The 18,421-nt window shown below is 41.6% G+C and overlaps 1 protein-coding gene across 2 annotated transcripts in view; it reads left to right on the top strand.

The window, feature by feature from the left end:
* Positions 1 to 18,421, top strand: part of LOC137510705 (protein mono-ADP-ribosyltransferase PARP14-like) — a 179,156-nt gene that overhangs the window by 98,622 nt on the left and 62,113 nt on the right. For both annotated transcript variants that reach the window (XM_068233925.1, XM_068233926.1), the window contains exons 10-11: positions 1,056 to 1,115; positions 9,341 to 9,514. In XM_068233925.1, coding sequence (XP_068090026.1) covers positions 1,056 to 1,115; positions 9,341 to 9,514 — 234 coding nt within the window. The remainder of the gene's footprint in view (positions 1 to 1,055; positions 1,116 to 9,340; positions 9,515 to 18,421) is intronic.

Raw genomic sequence — 18,421 nt, 5'->3', positions numbered from 1 at the left:
AGACATTGCTTGTATATCAAGTAAAAAATTCAAATTTTTGTTTGTATTGCAAAGCGATTTTAAACCAGGGTACTCTCAATCCAAGGTTTTACTGTATAAATATTAATTTTTTTAAAGTGTAACACAGTATAGAGACTGGCAAAGGTTAAACTTGTCGCACAGTTTAGGCTGCAGAATCATGTATATCTTGTTTTTTTCCAATAATCCTGTCTCTTGACTTGAGTAAAGGTGGCCATACACCGGTCGATTTGCCATCAGATTCGACCAACAGATAGATCCCTCTGTGATCGAATCTGATCAGAGAGGGATCGTATGGCCACCTTTACTGCAAACAGATTGTGAACCGATTTCAGCCTGAAACCGTTCACAATCTGTGGTGGTGGTGCTGCCGCCGCTCCCCGCCCCGCATGCATTACCTGCTCCGCCGGCGCGAGTTCCCTGGCCACTGCTGCTCTGTCTTCGCTCTGGTCTGGTCTGGTCTCTGGCATGCTTCACTGCTTCCTGCCCGGCAGGAAGTTTAAACAGTAGAGGGCGCTCTACTGTTTAAACTTCCTGCCGGGCAGGAAGAAGTGAAGCATGCCGAAGACCAGACCAGCGTGGAGATGGAGCAGCGGTGACAGCGGGACTCGCGCCGGCTGGAGAAGGTAATGTATACCCGCTGTATTGCATCGGTCGTCGGGCATTCGAACGCCGCTATCGACGCACTCCCAACCCGCCGGCGTTCGAAAAAAATCTTCCGCACGGATGGATTGACGGGAGTCGACAGGAACGATGGATTTCAGACGGAAATCCATCGTTCTGCCAGCAGTGTGCGCAGCGATTTCATAGCCGTTTCGATCACTGTGACCGAAACGGCTGTATATCGTCGGGAAAATCGTTAGGTGTATGGGCCTAGTAACTGCACACTGCTTCCCGGTAACTGCTTGCTGAGCACAAAACTGCCTGTGGAAAAGAGGTGCTATTATTATAAGATTTTTAGAGTATAGATTTACAGTACATATTTGCTATTTAACAAATTGTATTTTAAAGCTTAATATAATTTTTGTGTTTATCAGCTGAGGCTCATGCCATTTTCAGAGCAGCAGGACCCAGCATTCTAGAAGAAGCTAAACGAGGTATGTACAAGATACAAAGAACAAGGTGAAGCTTAAAGCAAACCCGAGACTTTCCAAAATAAAAAAGTTAGCTATTTTCCTGATTAGTAGGTCTAGGTCTCTGATGGTTCAGAGACTCCCCATGTCCTCCTCGACCTTACGACTGCTGTCTGGGACTCCCTTCTTGCTTGCAGCCATGCTTCTGTCGATGTGTGTCTAGTAGCACAAAGTGCCTCCTCAGTAAAAGCCGTGCACAAGCAGCTTCATGCTACGGCACAGATGCAGACTGTACTCAGCATGTGCAGTACTGCCACATTTGTACACAGATGGGAGTGCTGCAACAAAAGCCCTTGTTGGATATTCTTAGAGGCATAGGCTCAGAGGGTCCCAGTGCTGGATCGGTGGGGTTGAGGATGATGAAGGAAGCTTCTGGTCTATCCAGAGGCTGCCTTCTACTGAGGAAAATAACTAACTGTTTCTTTTTGACCTGCTTCAGTTTCTCTTTACAAGGCCTGTTTGACGAGTAGTAAGCCTAATATATAAATAATAAAAATATTATAAATAATTAAAATATTTGTAACAATTCTGTAAATTAATAAAATATAATGCCTTAGAAGACATTTGAATATATATATATATATGTATGTATGTGTGTGTATGTGTGTGTGTGTGTATGTATGTATGTATGTATGTATATATATGTATGTATGTATGTATGTATATATATATATATATATATATATATATATATATATATGTATATATGTATATATGTATGTTTGTACATATGTATATATATACATATACAGTGGTGTGAAAAACGATTTGCCCCCTTCCTGACTTCTTATTCTTTTGCATGTTTGTCACACTTAAATGTTTCTGCTCATCAAAAACCATTAACTATTAGTCAAAGATAACATAATTGAACACAAAATGCAGTTTTAAATGACGGTTTTTATTATTTAGTGAGAAAAAAAACTCCAAATTTACATGGCCCTGTGTGAAAAAGTGATTGCCCCCCCTTGTTAAAAAATAACTTAACTGTAGTTTATCACACCTGAGTTCAATTTCTGTAGTCACCCCCAGGCCTGATTACTGCCACACCTGTTTCAATCAAGAAATCACTTAAATAGGATCTGACACAGAGAAGTAGACCAAAAGCACCTCAAAAGCTATACATCATGCCAAGATCCAAAGAAATTCAGGAACAAATGAGAAAACAAAAGTAATTGAGATCTATCAGTCTGGTAAAGGTTATAAAGCCATTTCTAAAGCTTTGGGACTCCAGCGAACCACAGTGAGAGCCATTATCCACAAATGGCAGAAACATGGAACAGTGATAAACCTTCCCAGGAGTGGCCGGCCGACCAAAATTACCCCAAGAGCGCAGAGAAAACTCATCCGAGAGGCCACAAAAGACCCCAGGACAACATCTAAAGAACTGCAGGCCTCACTTACCTCAATTAAGGTCAGTGTTCACGACTCCACCATAAGAAAGAGACAGGGCAAAAACGGCCTGCATGGCAGATATCCAAGGCGCAAACCACTTTTAATCAAAAAGAACATTAAGGCTCGTCTCAATTTTGCTAAAAAAAAATCTCAATGATTGCCAAGACTTTTGGGAAAATACCTTGTGGACTGACGAGACAAAAGTTGAACTTTTTGGAAGGTGCGTGTCCCGTTACATCTGGCATAGAAATAGCACAGCATTTCAGCAAAAGAACATCATACCAACAGTAAAATATGGTAGTGGTAGTGTGATGGTCTGGGGTTGTTTTGCTGCTTCAGAACCTGGACGTCTTGCTGTGATAGATAGAACCATGAATTCTACTGTCTACCAAAAAATCCTGAAGGAGAATGTCCGGTCATCTGTTCGTCAACTCAAGCTGAATCGATCTTGGGTGCTGCAGCAGGACAATGACCCAAAACACACCAGCAAATCCACCTCTGAATGGCTGAAGAAAAACAAAATGAAGTCTTTGGAGTGGCCTAGTCAAAGTCCTGACCTGAATCCTATTGAGATGTTGTGGCATGACCTTAAAAAGGCGGTTCATGCTAGAAAACCCTCAAATAAAGCTGAATTACAACAATTCTGCAAAGATGAGTCAGCCAAAATTCCTCCAGAGCGCTGTAAAAGACTAGTTGCAAGTTATCGCAAACGCTTGATTGCAGTTATTGCTGCTAAGGGTGGCCCAACCAGTTATTAGGTTCAGGGGGCAATTTCTTTTTCACACAGGGCCATGTAGGTTTTGAGTTTTTTTTCTCACTAAATAATAAAAACCATCATTTAAAACTGCATTTTGTGTTCAGTTATGTTATCTTTGACTAATAGTTAACGGTTTTTGATGAGCAGAAACATTTAAGTGTGACAAACATGCAAAAGAATTAGAAATCAGGAAGGGGGCAAATAATTTTTCACACCACTGTATATATATATATATATATATATATATATATATATATATATATATATATATATGTATTCTGTGAAATTAAACTGTCCACTTAGGTAGCAACACTGATTGACAATCAATTTCACATGCTTCTGTGCAAAAGGAATACACAACAGGTGGAAATTATAGGCAATTAGCAAGACATCACCAATAAACGAGTGGTGCTGCAGGTGGGGACCACAGACCACTTCTCAGTTCCTATGCTTTCTGGCTGATGTTTTGTTCACTTTTGAATGCTGGCGGTGCTTTCACTCTTGTGGTAGCATGAGATGAAGTCTACAATCCACACAAGTGGTTCAGGTAGTGCAGCTCATCCAATGCTCTATGTGAGCTGTGGAAAGAAGGCTTGCTGTGCCTGTGAGCGTAGTGACCAGAGCATGGAGGTGCTACCAGGAGACAGGCCAGTACATCAGAAGATGTGAAGGAGGCCGTAGGAGAGCAACAACCCAGCAGCAGGAGGACTGCTACTTCTGCCTTTGTGCAAGGAGGACATTTGCTTTCCATTGTGCTTTCCATTGATAAATGTTGTGTGATTTTGTCGTCAGCACATTCAGCTATGCAAAGAACATGTATATATATATATATATATATATATATATATATATATATATATATATATATATATATAGTTGGTGTGACCACCCTTTGGGCCTGATGCTATTCCAGGTAATAAGTAGCTTTCAGATGCAAGCTACTTATCACCTTGCCATCACACGAGGATTGCCGGCAAATCCTATTTCCAGTTTCACTCACACGATGGCTGATCGTTAGGGAGCATTACTCAGGCGTAAGCCTGAGCGATGCTCCCTATTACCGGGCGATGGGGAGCGAGGTTTACCCTGTGGTGCTGTCCATCAGCACAACGGCCTCGCTCCCCACACATGCGCACACCCGCCGAACATCCGCCGCAGCATCTGGGGGTATCCTTTAATAAAGAGACCCCCAGAGCTCCCTGCCGGCCGCCACTCGTCTCTGCAACCCCCCACGTAGCTGAAAAGATAATCGGAAGCAATTTCCCTACCGCCGCTTTACACCCGCCACATCTCATCGCAAGTCCCCGCTGTGTAATTACAGAGTATGAGTTACTGTAATTACACTCGCTAATAACAGTCCCGGCAATGCATCTTTGAATCAGCTGCCGGGGCTCCCCCTTGGTTCACAGGCTGAGCCATTTTCATTGGTCCAGACTGTGAACCAATGGGGAGTCCCGGCGGCTGATTCAAAGATGCTTTGCCAGGACTCTGTTATTAGCAAGTGTAATTACAGTAACTCATACACTGTAATTACACAGCGGGGATTTGCGGCAAGATGCGGCGGCCGGCGGGTGTAAAGCGGCAGGAGGGAAATTGCTTACAATTATCTTTGCAGCTACATGGGTGGTTGTACAGACTAGCGGTGGCCAGCGGGGAACTCTGGGGGTTTCCTTATTAAAGTAGACCCCCAGATGCAGCGGCGATGACGTGCGTTAGCATGTTTAGACCTGCTTTTTGCAGGTCTAAGCTAACGCTCATGTCTGCCGGGAAGCGTCGCTTCCCGGAGGCATGCAAAGTGCAATAGGATAGGGTGTAAGGAACATGCTGGGTGATAATATCGCCCAAGCGAGTTTTTTAACACCCTGCCTAGGGCTAAATGCAATTGGATCAGGCGACTTTATTGTCGCCTGATTATCGGACTCACCAGCGTTTAAGGCTGGCGAGTCTGACAATTGCATCAGGCCCTTTGTCTTCAAAAGCATCGGTTCCTCTAGGTACACTTGCACATAAGTTTTGATGGAACTTGTCAGATAGATTGTTCCAAACATTTAGGAAAGGCAACCATACATCTTCTGCGTATGTAGGCTGATACTTCGATAAAGTTTCCAAAAGCTGTAGTAAATCAATTTGATATGTTGGAGGCAACAGATGTTTGGCAGATGTAAAAAAAGTGATTGAGTTGGTCAGAAAATGTGTTGATACACGCATGCCTAGGATAAAGGGATATCAATGGTCTCTGAGTTGATGCTGAGGTGTCCTTAAAGCGGATATCTATCTAAAAATTAAGACATCAGGAGACCTCCTGTAAAGGAAAGTTATAATTACCCTTGGTGCCTTCTACCCTGAAGAAATCCCCGAAGACTGAAATCAGGCAGCTTCTGACACGCAGCCCTGCCCTCCTGAAGAAAAACGCCATTCTGTTTTCATTATTGAGACAAAGAAAACAGAATGGCATTGTTTCAGAGGGCCGGGCTATGCGCAAATGGGTGAAGGTGGCTGATTTAGGGCTTTGGGGGTGGCTTCAGGGGAGAAGACACCACAGGAAGACCCCTAAAATCTAAATTTTTGGCTGAATATTCACATATACAGTATATACTGTGTGTATATATATATATATATATATATATATATATATATATATATATATATATACATATATACATATATGTATATATATACATACAGTGGTGTGAAAAACTATTTGCCCCCTTCCTGACTTCTTATTCTTTTGCATGTTTGTCACACTTAAATGTTTCTGCTCATCAAAAACCGTTAACTATTAGTCAAAGATAACATAACTGAACACAAAATGCAGTTTTAAATGATGGTTTTTATTATTTAGTGAGAAAAAAAACTCAAAACCTACATGGCCCTGTGTGAAAAAGAAATTGCCCCCTGAACCTAATAACTGGTTGGGCCACCCTTAGCAGCAATAACTGCAATCAAGCGTTTGCGATAACTTGCAACTAGTCTTTTACAGCGCTCTGGAGGAATTTTGGCCGACTCATCTTTGCAGAATTGTTGTAATTCAGCTTTATTTGAGGGTTTTCTAGCATGAACCACCTTTTTAAGGTCATGCCACAACATCTCAATAGGATTCAGGTCAGGACTTTGACTAGGCCACTCCAAAGACTTCATTTTGTTTTTCTTCAGCCATTCAGAGGTGGATTTGCTGGTGTGTTTTGGGTCATTGTCCTGCTGCAGCACCCAAGATCGATTCAGCTTGAGTTGACGAACAGATGACCGGACATTCTCCTTCAGGATTTTTTGGTAGACAGTAGAATTCATGGTTCCATCTATCACAGCAAGACGTCCAGGTTCTGAAGCAGCAAAACAACCCCAGACCATCACACTACCACTACCATATTTTACTGTTGGTATGATGTTCTTTTGCTGAAATGCTGTGCTATTTCTATGCCAGATGTAACGGGACACGCACCTTCCAAAAAGTTCAACTTTTGTCTCGTCAGTCCACAAGGTATTTTCCCAAAAGTCTTGGCAATCATTGAGATTTTTTTTTAGCAAAATTGAGACGAGCCTTAATGTTCTTTTTGATTAAAAGTGGTTTGCGCCTTGGATATCTGCCATGCAGGCCGTTTTTGCCCTGTCTCTTTCTTATGGTGGAGTCGTGAACACTGACCTTAATTGAGGTAAGTGAGGCCTGCAGTTCTTTAGATGTTGTCCTGGGGTCTTTTGTGGCCTCTCGGATGAGTTTTCTCTGCGCTCTTGGGGTAATTTTGGTCGGCCGGCCACTCCTGGGAAGGTTTATCACTGTTCCATGTTTTTGCCATTTGTGGATAATGGCTCTCACTGTGGTTCGCTGGAGTCCCAAAGCTTTAGAAATGGCTTTATAACCTTTACCAGACTGATAGATCTCAATTACTTTTGTTTTCTCATTTGTTCCTGAATTTCTTTGGATCTTGGCATGATGTATAGCTTTTGAGGTGCTTTTGGTCTACTTCTCTGTGTCAGATAGCTCCTATTTAAGTGATTTCTTGATTGAAACAGGTGTGGCAGTAATCAGGCCTGGGGGTGACTACAGAAATTGAACTCAGGTGTGATAAACTACAGTTAAGTTATTTTTTAACAAGGGGGCAATCACTTTTTCACACAGGGCCATGTAGATTTGGAGTTTTTTTTCTCACTAAATAATAAAAACCGTCATTTAAAACTGCATTTTGTGTTCAATTATGTTATCTTTGACTAATAGTTAATGGTTTTTGATGAGCAGAAACATTTAAGTGTGAAAAACATGCAAAAGAATAAGAAGTCAGGAAGGGGGCAAATAGTTTTTCACACCACTGTATATACCGTATATTCCGGCATATAAGACGACTGGGTGTATAAAACGCCCCCCCCCCCCCAACTTTTCCAGTTAAAATATAGAGTTTGGGATATACTCACCATATAAGACTACCCCTCTTCCAACGCACACCAAATAAAAATAAAAAGAAATTAAATACTAATGCTATGTATAAACAGATACTGGTGCTGTACTGTATGTGGTACCCAGTATATAACAGTATACAAATGATTGACTGGTTGGATTGGTCAATTCTCCCTCTCCATAAGCAGATTGGTCAGCTCTACCTGTCTTAAAGTGGATTGGTCAGCTCTCCCTGTCTCCCTGTTTATCAGAGAGCTATGGAAGTATAGATTGTGCTGTGCCCATAAAACACGCCTCTTTCACCCGTCTGGCCTTGCCTGTGCCGCTTCACTACAGTTCTCAGCAGCGAGATCTGAGAGGCGGTAACAGGATAGGGCAGGCCAGACAGGTGGAAGAGGCGTGTTTTATGTTCACAGCGCGATCTCTTTCCTCCATACCCTGGGTATCCCAGACCTTGCAGCTTGAGTGATGAGCTGTCTCCCAGCATATGCAGTGACCGCTGAATCTCCAGCTCCTGGTATGCGCATCGCGTAATCATCAGCATGTCCCGTATGCGGATCGCGTATCAGCATCGTGTATCACCCAGCATCAAAGTCACCCGGCGTATAAGACAGAATCCGGAGTCTGTCTACTTCCAGATATGGCCAGTCAATTTACAAACTATCCGGATGATGTGTCTAGTACATGTTTCTGGGCTCTTTTTCTGGACTTTGGCCAGCTAGAACGCAAAATGACAGGATTCCACTGCCCAAGTTTCGAAGATGGTAGTAAGAGCGGAGGAATAGAGGAGAACAGTTACACACGGAGGAGAGCAGGAGGACAGCCAGCCATATATGGAGAGGAGGGACAGGAGGACACAGTGCGGTGGCGGTGGTATGTGACCCTTGTGCTCAGCAAGCAACTTGAAACATACTACTTCTTCTTGCTACAGCTACCCGTCTGTCTAGCGCATCTTTCCCACCCGTTCTACTCCAACCATTGGCCTGTGCAAGTCCATGATAGAGAGGAGTTAGTGGTGCAGTAGGCTACAAAGTATGGCTACCTTAATTTGGGCGTCTGTCATGAATCCTGCTCAAATAGCCAAGCTGAAGGGAAAGGAGGATGCAAAGCAGAGGGGCCAATGGTGGAGTGGGGGCAGAAGCAACAGCCAGCCACACACAGAGAGGAGGGACAGCAGGATGCAGAGCAGAGGGGCTAGTGTGAATCCTGCTCTGATAGCTGAGCCAGGAGAGACAGAAGGACATGGGGCAAAGGGGCCAGCAGTTCAGCAAAGACTTCTTCTCTGAGACTTGGCAAGCTGGGTACTGTCACTTTGCAATTTGACTGGCCAAAGTCTGTAAATGTAACCAAAAAAACAGGCCACATCAGATGCTGAATTGGCCAACTTCGGGCTCTGGACTTCTGGTATACATGTGTGTGTATATATATATATATATATATATATATATATATAGTTTATATATATAGTTTATATATATATATATATATATATATATATATATATATATATATATATATATATATATTATATATATATATATAGTAAGTAGTAATATTACAATTGCTAAGTTTTCAGCTGTCAGCTAGTAGCCATGGTAGAAGTTAGAATAATATATGCTTTGTAATATTTACCGATGGTTTTGGTATGTTTAGGTTCTTCTGCTCCAGGACTTGTTATGACAGGACCCGGCAATCTGCAATGCAAATGGATTATACACTGCAACTGTAGTAACAACTTAGACAACATTTCTAGACTTGTTAAGGACATCCTACTACATTGTGAAAATGTTGGCCTGCAATCTGTGGCCATTCCAGCTATTGGCACAGGTAAGGAGATACAATAATATGGGTCCCTGCTATGATTTACAAATAAGATTATATTTTATAAGCTGATTTAGTAGTTTAGAATTCAGAAGTAGATTCAGCATTCTGAATTTCAATACTAGTTTAAGTTATCATTTAGTCATTCAGTCTTTGTGGAATTTGCATTGCCTTCTTATCAATGGAGATGAAGCAGAATATTGCCATATACAAAACTGTCACAACATTATTTATGAGCTTGCTTTAACAGTATGTAGAGGTTTAAAATTCTACTCCTATATTATTTATTCAGAAGTGTGAGATGAACTCCCATGGCAAACTCTTCTTTGTTAAAAAGCTATGCAAAATCGCATGCACCGTTTTCCAATGGTGATGCGTGCATTCGTTTGCAAGTCCACAGTTTTTCAGCAGCATTAGATACATAAAATTGCAATGCATGTACAATTCCCATAGACTTCCAGCAGGTGCCGGCAGTCTAGGGAACTAATGTATGATGCTATGCACGTAATATGAAAAAAACACTGGTGTTTTATGCAAACTTAAGTGTGGCTTCTCCTTTAACTACGGAGCAAACTACAGAAGAGTGACTGCCAGCGGAGCTGTGTCAAGGGACACAGAGACTTCAAGGGGCTGGAGGAAGCCCCAGGTAAGCAGATCAGCATTTTTTTGCATGTAACCACCTAGATTTAAAAAAATGTACATTCTCACCTAAGAAGAGGGAGAAATCTGGATCCTAAAGAGCCTTACTGGTCCTCTCTCAGTCTCCTCATTGCCCCACTGTCCCCCGTTTGAATCTCCCTCCAGTTCCGTCTTCAGGCCTCCTTAGAACGCTTGCACGTGCACAGTACAGGGCCGCTCATCTATGGAAGTACTTGAGGCACGAGTACTTCTGAAGCCGTCAGAGAAGACCCGAAGGCGTCTTCAAGTTGGATTGCTGCAAAGGGGCCCAGGGGGTGGAACAAGGGGAAACAGAGAAAACTAGAAAGGTTCTGAGGGATCCAGAATATTACCTCCTCTCAGGTGAGTATACAATTTTTTTTAGGTGGCTACAGGTATCTTTTAAAGCAAAAGGAATAGCAAAGTAGTAGCAAAAGCCATCCATAGATCATTGACTTATACAGCAACACATGGAAAGATCTTGAAGGCAAATTCGTTGCAGTTAAAATTAAGATTGAAGGAAAGCTCCTTACTGCCTGAACCCTGCAACATATAACTTCCTAATTCTAATTAGTTAGTGACACTGATGGGCGCCATCAATAAGTAAACCACATTCATGAAAGGCTATCTGATCATACAGGAAGACCTAAATTTAAAATTGGAACCACAAATAGCTCCAGAGGCATCTCCCAATCTCTCAAACTCATCTAAAATGGATTAAAGTGGACCTGAACTCAGATCGTCCTCTCTGTTCTAAAAGATACGCAACAGCATAATAACCTTTAAAGAAAAAACTTTTTTTGTTACAAATGATACAAATCCTACAATAAATCTGCACTGTTTCTACTTCCCGATTCATGGAAGCAGACATATTGTTAACAGTCTGTGCTTTCAAATGGGCTTATCTGCCATCTCTGCCATTGGCAGTCATGTGACACTGCGGAGAGATCAGATTACAACCTGTGATTAGACACAAATGAGGAAAGATTGAACAGGCTCTAGTCTAAATACATACAGAGTGCATTTCTCTATGTTTTCTTTTTGTCCCATGCAAGAGTTCAGGTCCACTTTAAGGGAGGTTTGCAGTCACTTCAGCTAGTAGATATTTGTAGGATCTTAAACGGGCACTATGGCAAAAAATTGTAAAATTTAAAATATGTGCAAACATATACAAATAAGAAGTACGTTTTTTCCAGAGTAAAATGAGCCATAAATTACTTTTCTCCTATGTTGCTGTCACTTAGTTGTAGAAATCTGACAGAAGTGACAGGTTTTGGACTAGTCCATCTCTTCATAGGGGATTCTCAACAAGGATTTTATTCTTAATAAAGATATTCCCTAAAAAGGATTTAAACAATGATGCTGGTCAGCCTCCCTGCTCACTACACAGTTTTTTGGCAGTTGGACAGAGCAACTGCCATTTACTAAGTGCTTTTGAAAATAAATAAATCCCTGATAATCCCCTATGAAGAGATGGACTAGTCCAAAACCTGTCTTCTGTCAGATTTCTGTCAGATTTCTACTACCTACTGTAAGTGACAGCAACATAGGAGAAAAGTAATTTATGGCTCACTTTACTCTGGGGAAAAAAACGTACTTCTTATTTGTCAATGTTTGCACATATTTTAAATTTCACAATTTTTCGCCATAGTGCCCCTTTAAATTCAATGGTGATTTCCTAAGCTATGCCCTCCATACAGTCTAACAATAATGCTTAAACCGCTCAGCACTTTGTTTTGCTGCCAAGAGTCAGTAGGAGGTTATTGCCGATACTCTTTTCCCTATTTTTTACAAGATATGTTATGCACTTCTCCCTTAGTGACGCTTTATTGTGTCACTGTTTTCCTCTCTGTTTGTTATACAATCTCCCCTGCATGGGATATATGTAGCAATTTCTGATTGTTAATTTTATGCAACCATTTAATAAAACCTTTGGGCTTGATTCACTAAGCTGTGCTGCTACAGCAGCACAGTTTAATGACTGCAGGAAGTGTTATAATTCCCTGCGCACGCTATGCAGCCATAGCATGCACAGTTAAATTATGCTGGGCTCAGATAGTTTAAAGAGCGCTTCGTTATACTTAACGAGCGCTCTCCTGAAGCCGCCCGGAGCATGGCGGGTCCAGTAGCTTCAAAGTACGATATTCCTGCACTTTGATTAGCCCAGTAGGCTACCCGTCACTTAACAGTAAGCCTACTGGGCCAAACAAAGTGCAGAAACATCGTACTTTGAAGCTACTGGACCCGTCGGGCTCTGGGCGGGTTCAGTGGAGCGCTCCTTAAGTATAATGTAGCAGCGCAGCTTAGTGAATCAAGCCCCTTGAAACTAAATTCAATGGGGAGAGATTGCATGCTTTCTTCTCTTGCATACCTCATATATAGCAGTTTCTTTTTGGTGTCCTGTAGATTCTTAGCATATACCTTGTATGTCCTTATTGGCCTTGAACCTTACTGAGATTATACTCCAATATACTGCACAAAATTTTCAGGAAAAAAGATCCAGATTATAAACTGGAGACTCACTTCTGCACTCCTTCATGAAGAATTCAGTAGAAAGAAAATTATGGCAGAGATTAAATAATTTTAGACACTGTTCTGTACTGTGTACTGAACTATAGCGTATCTGTAATGATTAAGATAATTTTGCAACACTTACTAATATGCATTAAGGAAAAAGCTAATGCAAATGGGAGCAATAAATAAGGCAGACAAAATCAGCAAACACAATGATCTGATTGTATCCGCGTGGATCATGGGCAAAGTGAGTATCTGAAGACTGCTGAGCTGCTGCTGGTCCGTGCTGCTGAGTCTGGCTACCTATACAGAGGTACCTATTCTTGACTATTTTATACAGAGGCATCTAATCCTGACTATCTATACAGAGGCATCTAATCCTGACTATCTATACAGAGGCGTCTAATCCTAACTATTTATACAGAGTCATCTACTCCTGACTATCTATACAGAAGCATCTAATCCTGGCCACCTATACAGAGGCATCTAATCCTGACTATCTATACAGAGGCATCTAATCCTGACTATACAGAGGCATCTAGTTTTGACTATCTATACAGAACAGAGGCATCTAATCCTGGCTACCTATACAGAGGCATCTAATCCTGACTATCTATACAGAGGCATCTAATCCTGACTATACAGAGGCATCTAGTTTTGACTATCTATACAGAACATAGGCATCTAATCCTGGCTACCTATACAGAGGCATCTAATCCTGACTATCTATACAGAGGCAACGAATCCTGACTATCTATACAGAGGCATCTAATCCTGACTATACAGAGGCATCTAGTTTTGACTATCTATACAGAACAGAGGCATCTAATCCTGGCTACCTATAAAGAGGCATCTAATCCTGACTATCTGTACTGAGGCATCTAACCCTGACTATCTATACTGAGGCATCTAATCCTGGCTATCTATAAAGAGGCATCTAATCTGGACTACCTATACAGAGGCATCTAATCCTGACTATCTATACAGAGGCATCTAATCCTGACTATTTATACAGAGTCATCTACTCCTGACTATCTATACAGAAGCATCTAATCCTGGCTACCTATACAGAGTCATCTAATTTTGACTATCTATACAGAACAGAGGCATCTAATCCTGGCCACCTATACAGAGGCATCTAATCCTGACTATCTATACAGAGGCATCTAATCCTGACTATACAGAGGCATCTAGTTTTGACTATCTATACAGAACAGAGGCATCTAATCCTGGCTACCTATACAGAGGCATCTAATCCTGACTATCTATACAGAGGCATCTAATCCTGACTATACAGAGGCATCTAGTTTTGACTATCTATACAGAACATAGGCATCTAATCCTGGCTACCTATACAGAGGCATCTAATCCTGACTATCTATACAGAGGCAACTAATCCTGACTATCTATACAGAGGCATCTAATCCTGACTATACAGAGGCATCTAGTTTTGACTATCTATACAGAACAGAGGCATCTAATCCTGGCTACCTATAAAGAGGCATCTAATCCTGACTATCTGTACTGAGGCATCTAACCCTGACTATCTATACTGAGGCATCTAATCCTGGCTATCTATAAAGAGGCATCTAATCTGGACTACCTATACAGAGGCATCTAATCCTGACTATCTATACAGAGGCATCTAATCCTGACTATTTATACAGAGTCATCTACTCCTGACTATCTATACAGAAGCATCTAATCCTGGCTACCTATACAGAGTCATCTAATTTTGACTATCTATACAGAACAGAGGCATCTAATCCTGGCCACCTATACAGAGGCATCTAATCCTGACTATCTATACAGAGGCATCTAATCCTGACTATACAGAGGCATCTAGTTTTGACTATCTATACAGAACAGAGGCATCTAATCCTGGCTACCTATACAGAGGCATCTAATCCTGACTATCTGTACTGAGGCATCTAATCCTGACTATCTATACAGAGGCATCTAATCCTGACTATCTATACAGAGTCATCTAATTTTGACTATCTATACAGAACAGAGGCATCTAATCCTGGCTACCTATACAGAGGCATCTAATCCTGGCTATCTATACAGAGGCAACTAATCCTGACTATCTATACAGAGGCATCTAATCCTGACTATACAGAGGCATCTAGTTTTGACTATCTATACAGAACAGAGGCATCTAATCCTGGCTACCTATACAGAGGCATCTAATCCTGACTATCTGTACTGAGGCATCTAATCCTGACTATCTATACAGAGGCATCTAATCCTGACTATCTATACAGAGTCATCTAATTTTTAATATCTATACAGAACATAGGCATCTAATCCTGGCTACCTATACAGAGGCATCTAATCCTGACTATCTATACAGAGGCAACTAATCCTGACTATCTATACAGAGGCATCTAATCCTGACTATACAGAGGCATCTAGTTTTGACTATCTATACAGAACAGAGGCATCTAATCCTGGCTACCTATAAAGAGGCATCTAATCCTGACTATCTGTACTGAGGCATCTAACCCTGACTATCTATACTGAGGCATCTAATCCTGGCTATCTATAAAGAGGCATCTAATCTGGACTACCTATACAGAGGCATCTAATCCTGACTATCTATACAGAGGCATCTAATCCTGACTATCTATACAGAGTCATCTACTCCTGACTATCTATACAGAAGCATCTAATCCTGGCTACCTATACAGAGTCATCTAATTTTGACTATCTATACAGAACAGAGGCATCTAATCCTGGCCACCTATACAGAGGCATCTAATCCTGACTATCTATACAGAGGCATCTAATCCTGACTATACAGAGGCATCTAGTTTTGACTATCTATACAGAACAGAGGCATCTAATCCTGGCTACCTATACAGAGGCATCTAATCCTGACTATCTGTACTGAGGCATCTAATCCTGACTATCTATACAGAGGCATCTAATCCTAACTATCTATACAGAGTCATCTAATTTTGACTATCTATACAGAACAGAGGCATCTAATCCTGGCTACCTATACAGAGGCATCTAACCCTGGCTATCTATACAGAGGCAACTAATCCTGACTATCTATACAGAGGCATCTAATCCTGACTATACAGAGGCATCTAGTTTTGACTATCTATACAGAACAGAGGCATCTAATCCTGGCTACCTATAAAGAGGCATCTAATCCTGACTATCTATACTGAGGCATCTAATCCTGGCTATCTATAAAGAGGCATCTAATCTGGACTACCTATACAGAGGCATCTAATCCTGACTATCTATACAGAGGCATCTAATCCTGGCTAGCTATAAAGAGGCATCTAATCCTGACTACCTATAAAAAGGCATCTAATCCTGACTATCTATACTGAGGCAGCTAATCCTGGCTACCTATACAGAGGCATTTAATCCTAACTATCTATACAGAGGCATCTAATCCTGGCTATCTATACTGAGGTACCTATTCCTGACTATCTATACAGAGGCATCTATCCCTGGCTATCTATACTGAGGCATCTAATCCTTGCTACCTATACTAAGACATCTAATCCTGACTATCTGTACTGAGGCATCTATCCCTGGCTTTCTATACTGAGGTATCTATCCCCGACTTTCTATACTGTGGTACTGACTCCTGGCGGTCTATACTGAGGCATCTAATCCTGGTTGTCTATACTAAGGCATCTAATCCTGGCTCCCTATACTGGAGGCACCTACTTCTGGCTCCGTGCTTCCGCTGAGGGAGTCATCAGATACTCACTTTGCCAAGATCCACTCACTGCAGCTACAAACTTCTTCCTGTTCTTGTATTCCATCTCAAATTAAGAGCACCCTCTAGGGGGCACTCTTACTGTGAGCTGGAAAGTAGGACAGGAAGAAGTTTGTAGCTGCAGCGCGTGGATCTTGGGCAAAGTGAGTATCTGAAGACTGCTGAGCTGCTGCTGGTCCGTGCTGCTGAGTCCTCCCTCTGCCTGGCTACCTATACAGAGATACCTATTCTTGACTATTTTATACAGAGTAATCTAATCCTGACTATCTATACAGAGGCATCTAATCCTGACTATCTATACAGAGTCATCTACTCTTGACTATCTATACAGAACAGAGGCATCTAATCCTGGCTACCTATACAGAGGCATCTAATCCTGACTATCTGTACTGAGGCATCTAATCCTGACTATCTATACTGAGGCATCTAATCCTGGCTAGCTATAAAGAGGCATCTAATCCTGACTACCTATACAGAGGCATCTAATCCTGACTATCTACAGGATCTTCTAAAAAAATTAGCATATTGTGATAAAGTTCATTATTTTCTGTAATGTACTGATAAACATTAGACTTTCATATATTTTAGATTCAAATACACACAACTGAAGTAGTTCAAGCCTTTTATTGTTTTAATATTGATGATTTTGGCATACAGCTCATGAAAACCCAAATTTGCTTTCTCAAAAAATTAGCATATTTCATCTGACCAATAAAAGAAAAGTGTTTTTAAAACAAAAAAAGTCAACCTTCAAATAATTATGTTCAGTTATGCACTCAATACTTGGTCGGGAATCCTTTTGCAGAAATGACTGCTTCAATGCGGCGTGGCATGGAGGCAATCAGCCTGTGGCACTGCTCAGGTGTTATGGAGGCCCAGAATGCTTCGATAGCGGCCTAAAGCTCATCCAGAGTATTGGGTCTTGCGTCTCTCAACTTTCTCTTCACAATATCCCACAGATTCTCTATGGGGTTGAGGTCAGGAGAGTTGGCAGGCCAATTGAGCACAGTAATACCAGTGGTTTTGGCACTGTGAGCAGGTGCCAGGTCGTGCTGAAAAATGAAATCTTCATCTCCATAAAGCTTTTCAGCAGATGGAAGCATGAACCCACTTTAGATCCAGAAACAGCGGCTGAAGTGACTGACCTGGGCATACAGCTTAAAAACAAAAGCTGTATGCCAAAATCATCAATAACAATAAAAGGCTTGAACTACTTTAGTTGTGTGTATTTGAATCTAAAATATATGAAAGTCTAATGTTGATCAGTACATTACAGAAAATAATGCACACTACATATCACAATATGCACATTTTTTGAGAAGATCCTGTATACTGAGGAATCTAATCCTGGCTACCTATAAAGAGGCATCTAATCCTGACTACCTATACAGAGGCATCTAATCGTATCTATCTATACAGAGGCATCTAATCCTGGCTATCTATACTGAGGTACCTATTCCTGACTATCTATACAGAGGCATCTGGATGGATGGTGTAATGGTTAAGGGCTCTGCCTCTGACACAGGAGACCTGGGTTCAAATCTTGGCTCTGCCTGTTCAGTAAGCCAGCACCTATTCAGTAAGGAGTTTCTTGGGCAAGTCTCCTTAACACTGCTACTGCCTACTGAGTGCGCTCTAGTGGCTGCCTCGCAAGCGCTTTGAGTCCCACAGGAGAAAGGCGCTATACAGATACTGCAAATACTGAAATCTATCCCTGGCTACCTATACAGAGGCATCTAATCCTGGCTATCTATACTGAGGCATCTAATCCTGACTATCTATACTGAGGCATCTAATCCTGACTATCTATACTGAGGCATCTAATCCTTTCTATCTATACTGAGGTATCGATCCCTGGCCTTCTATACTGAGGCATCTAATCCTGGCTGTCTATACTGGAGGCACCTACTCCTGGCTAATTAATGTAGGGTGGGGGGGCCCGGGTCCAAATTCTGCATCGAGGCCCCGAGGTTTGTAGCTATGCCACTGCTTAG

Source organism: Hyperolius riggenbachi, chromosome 1 (genome assembly GCF_040937935.1).
Source record: "Hyperolius riggenbachi isolate aHypRig1 chromosome 1, aHypRig1.pri, whole genome shotgun sequence".
Classification (NCBI taxonomy): Eukaryota; Metazoa; Chordata; class Amphibia; order Anura; family Hyperoliidae; genus Hyperolius; species Hyperolius riggenbachi.
This window is presented reverse-complemented; position numbering and strand designations above follow the sequence as displayed.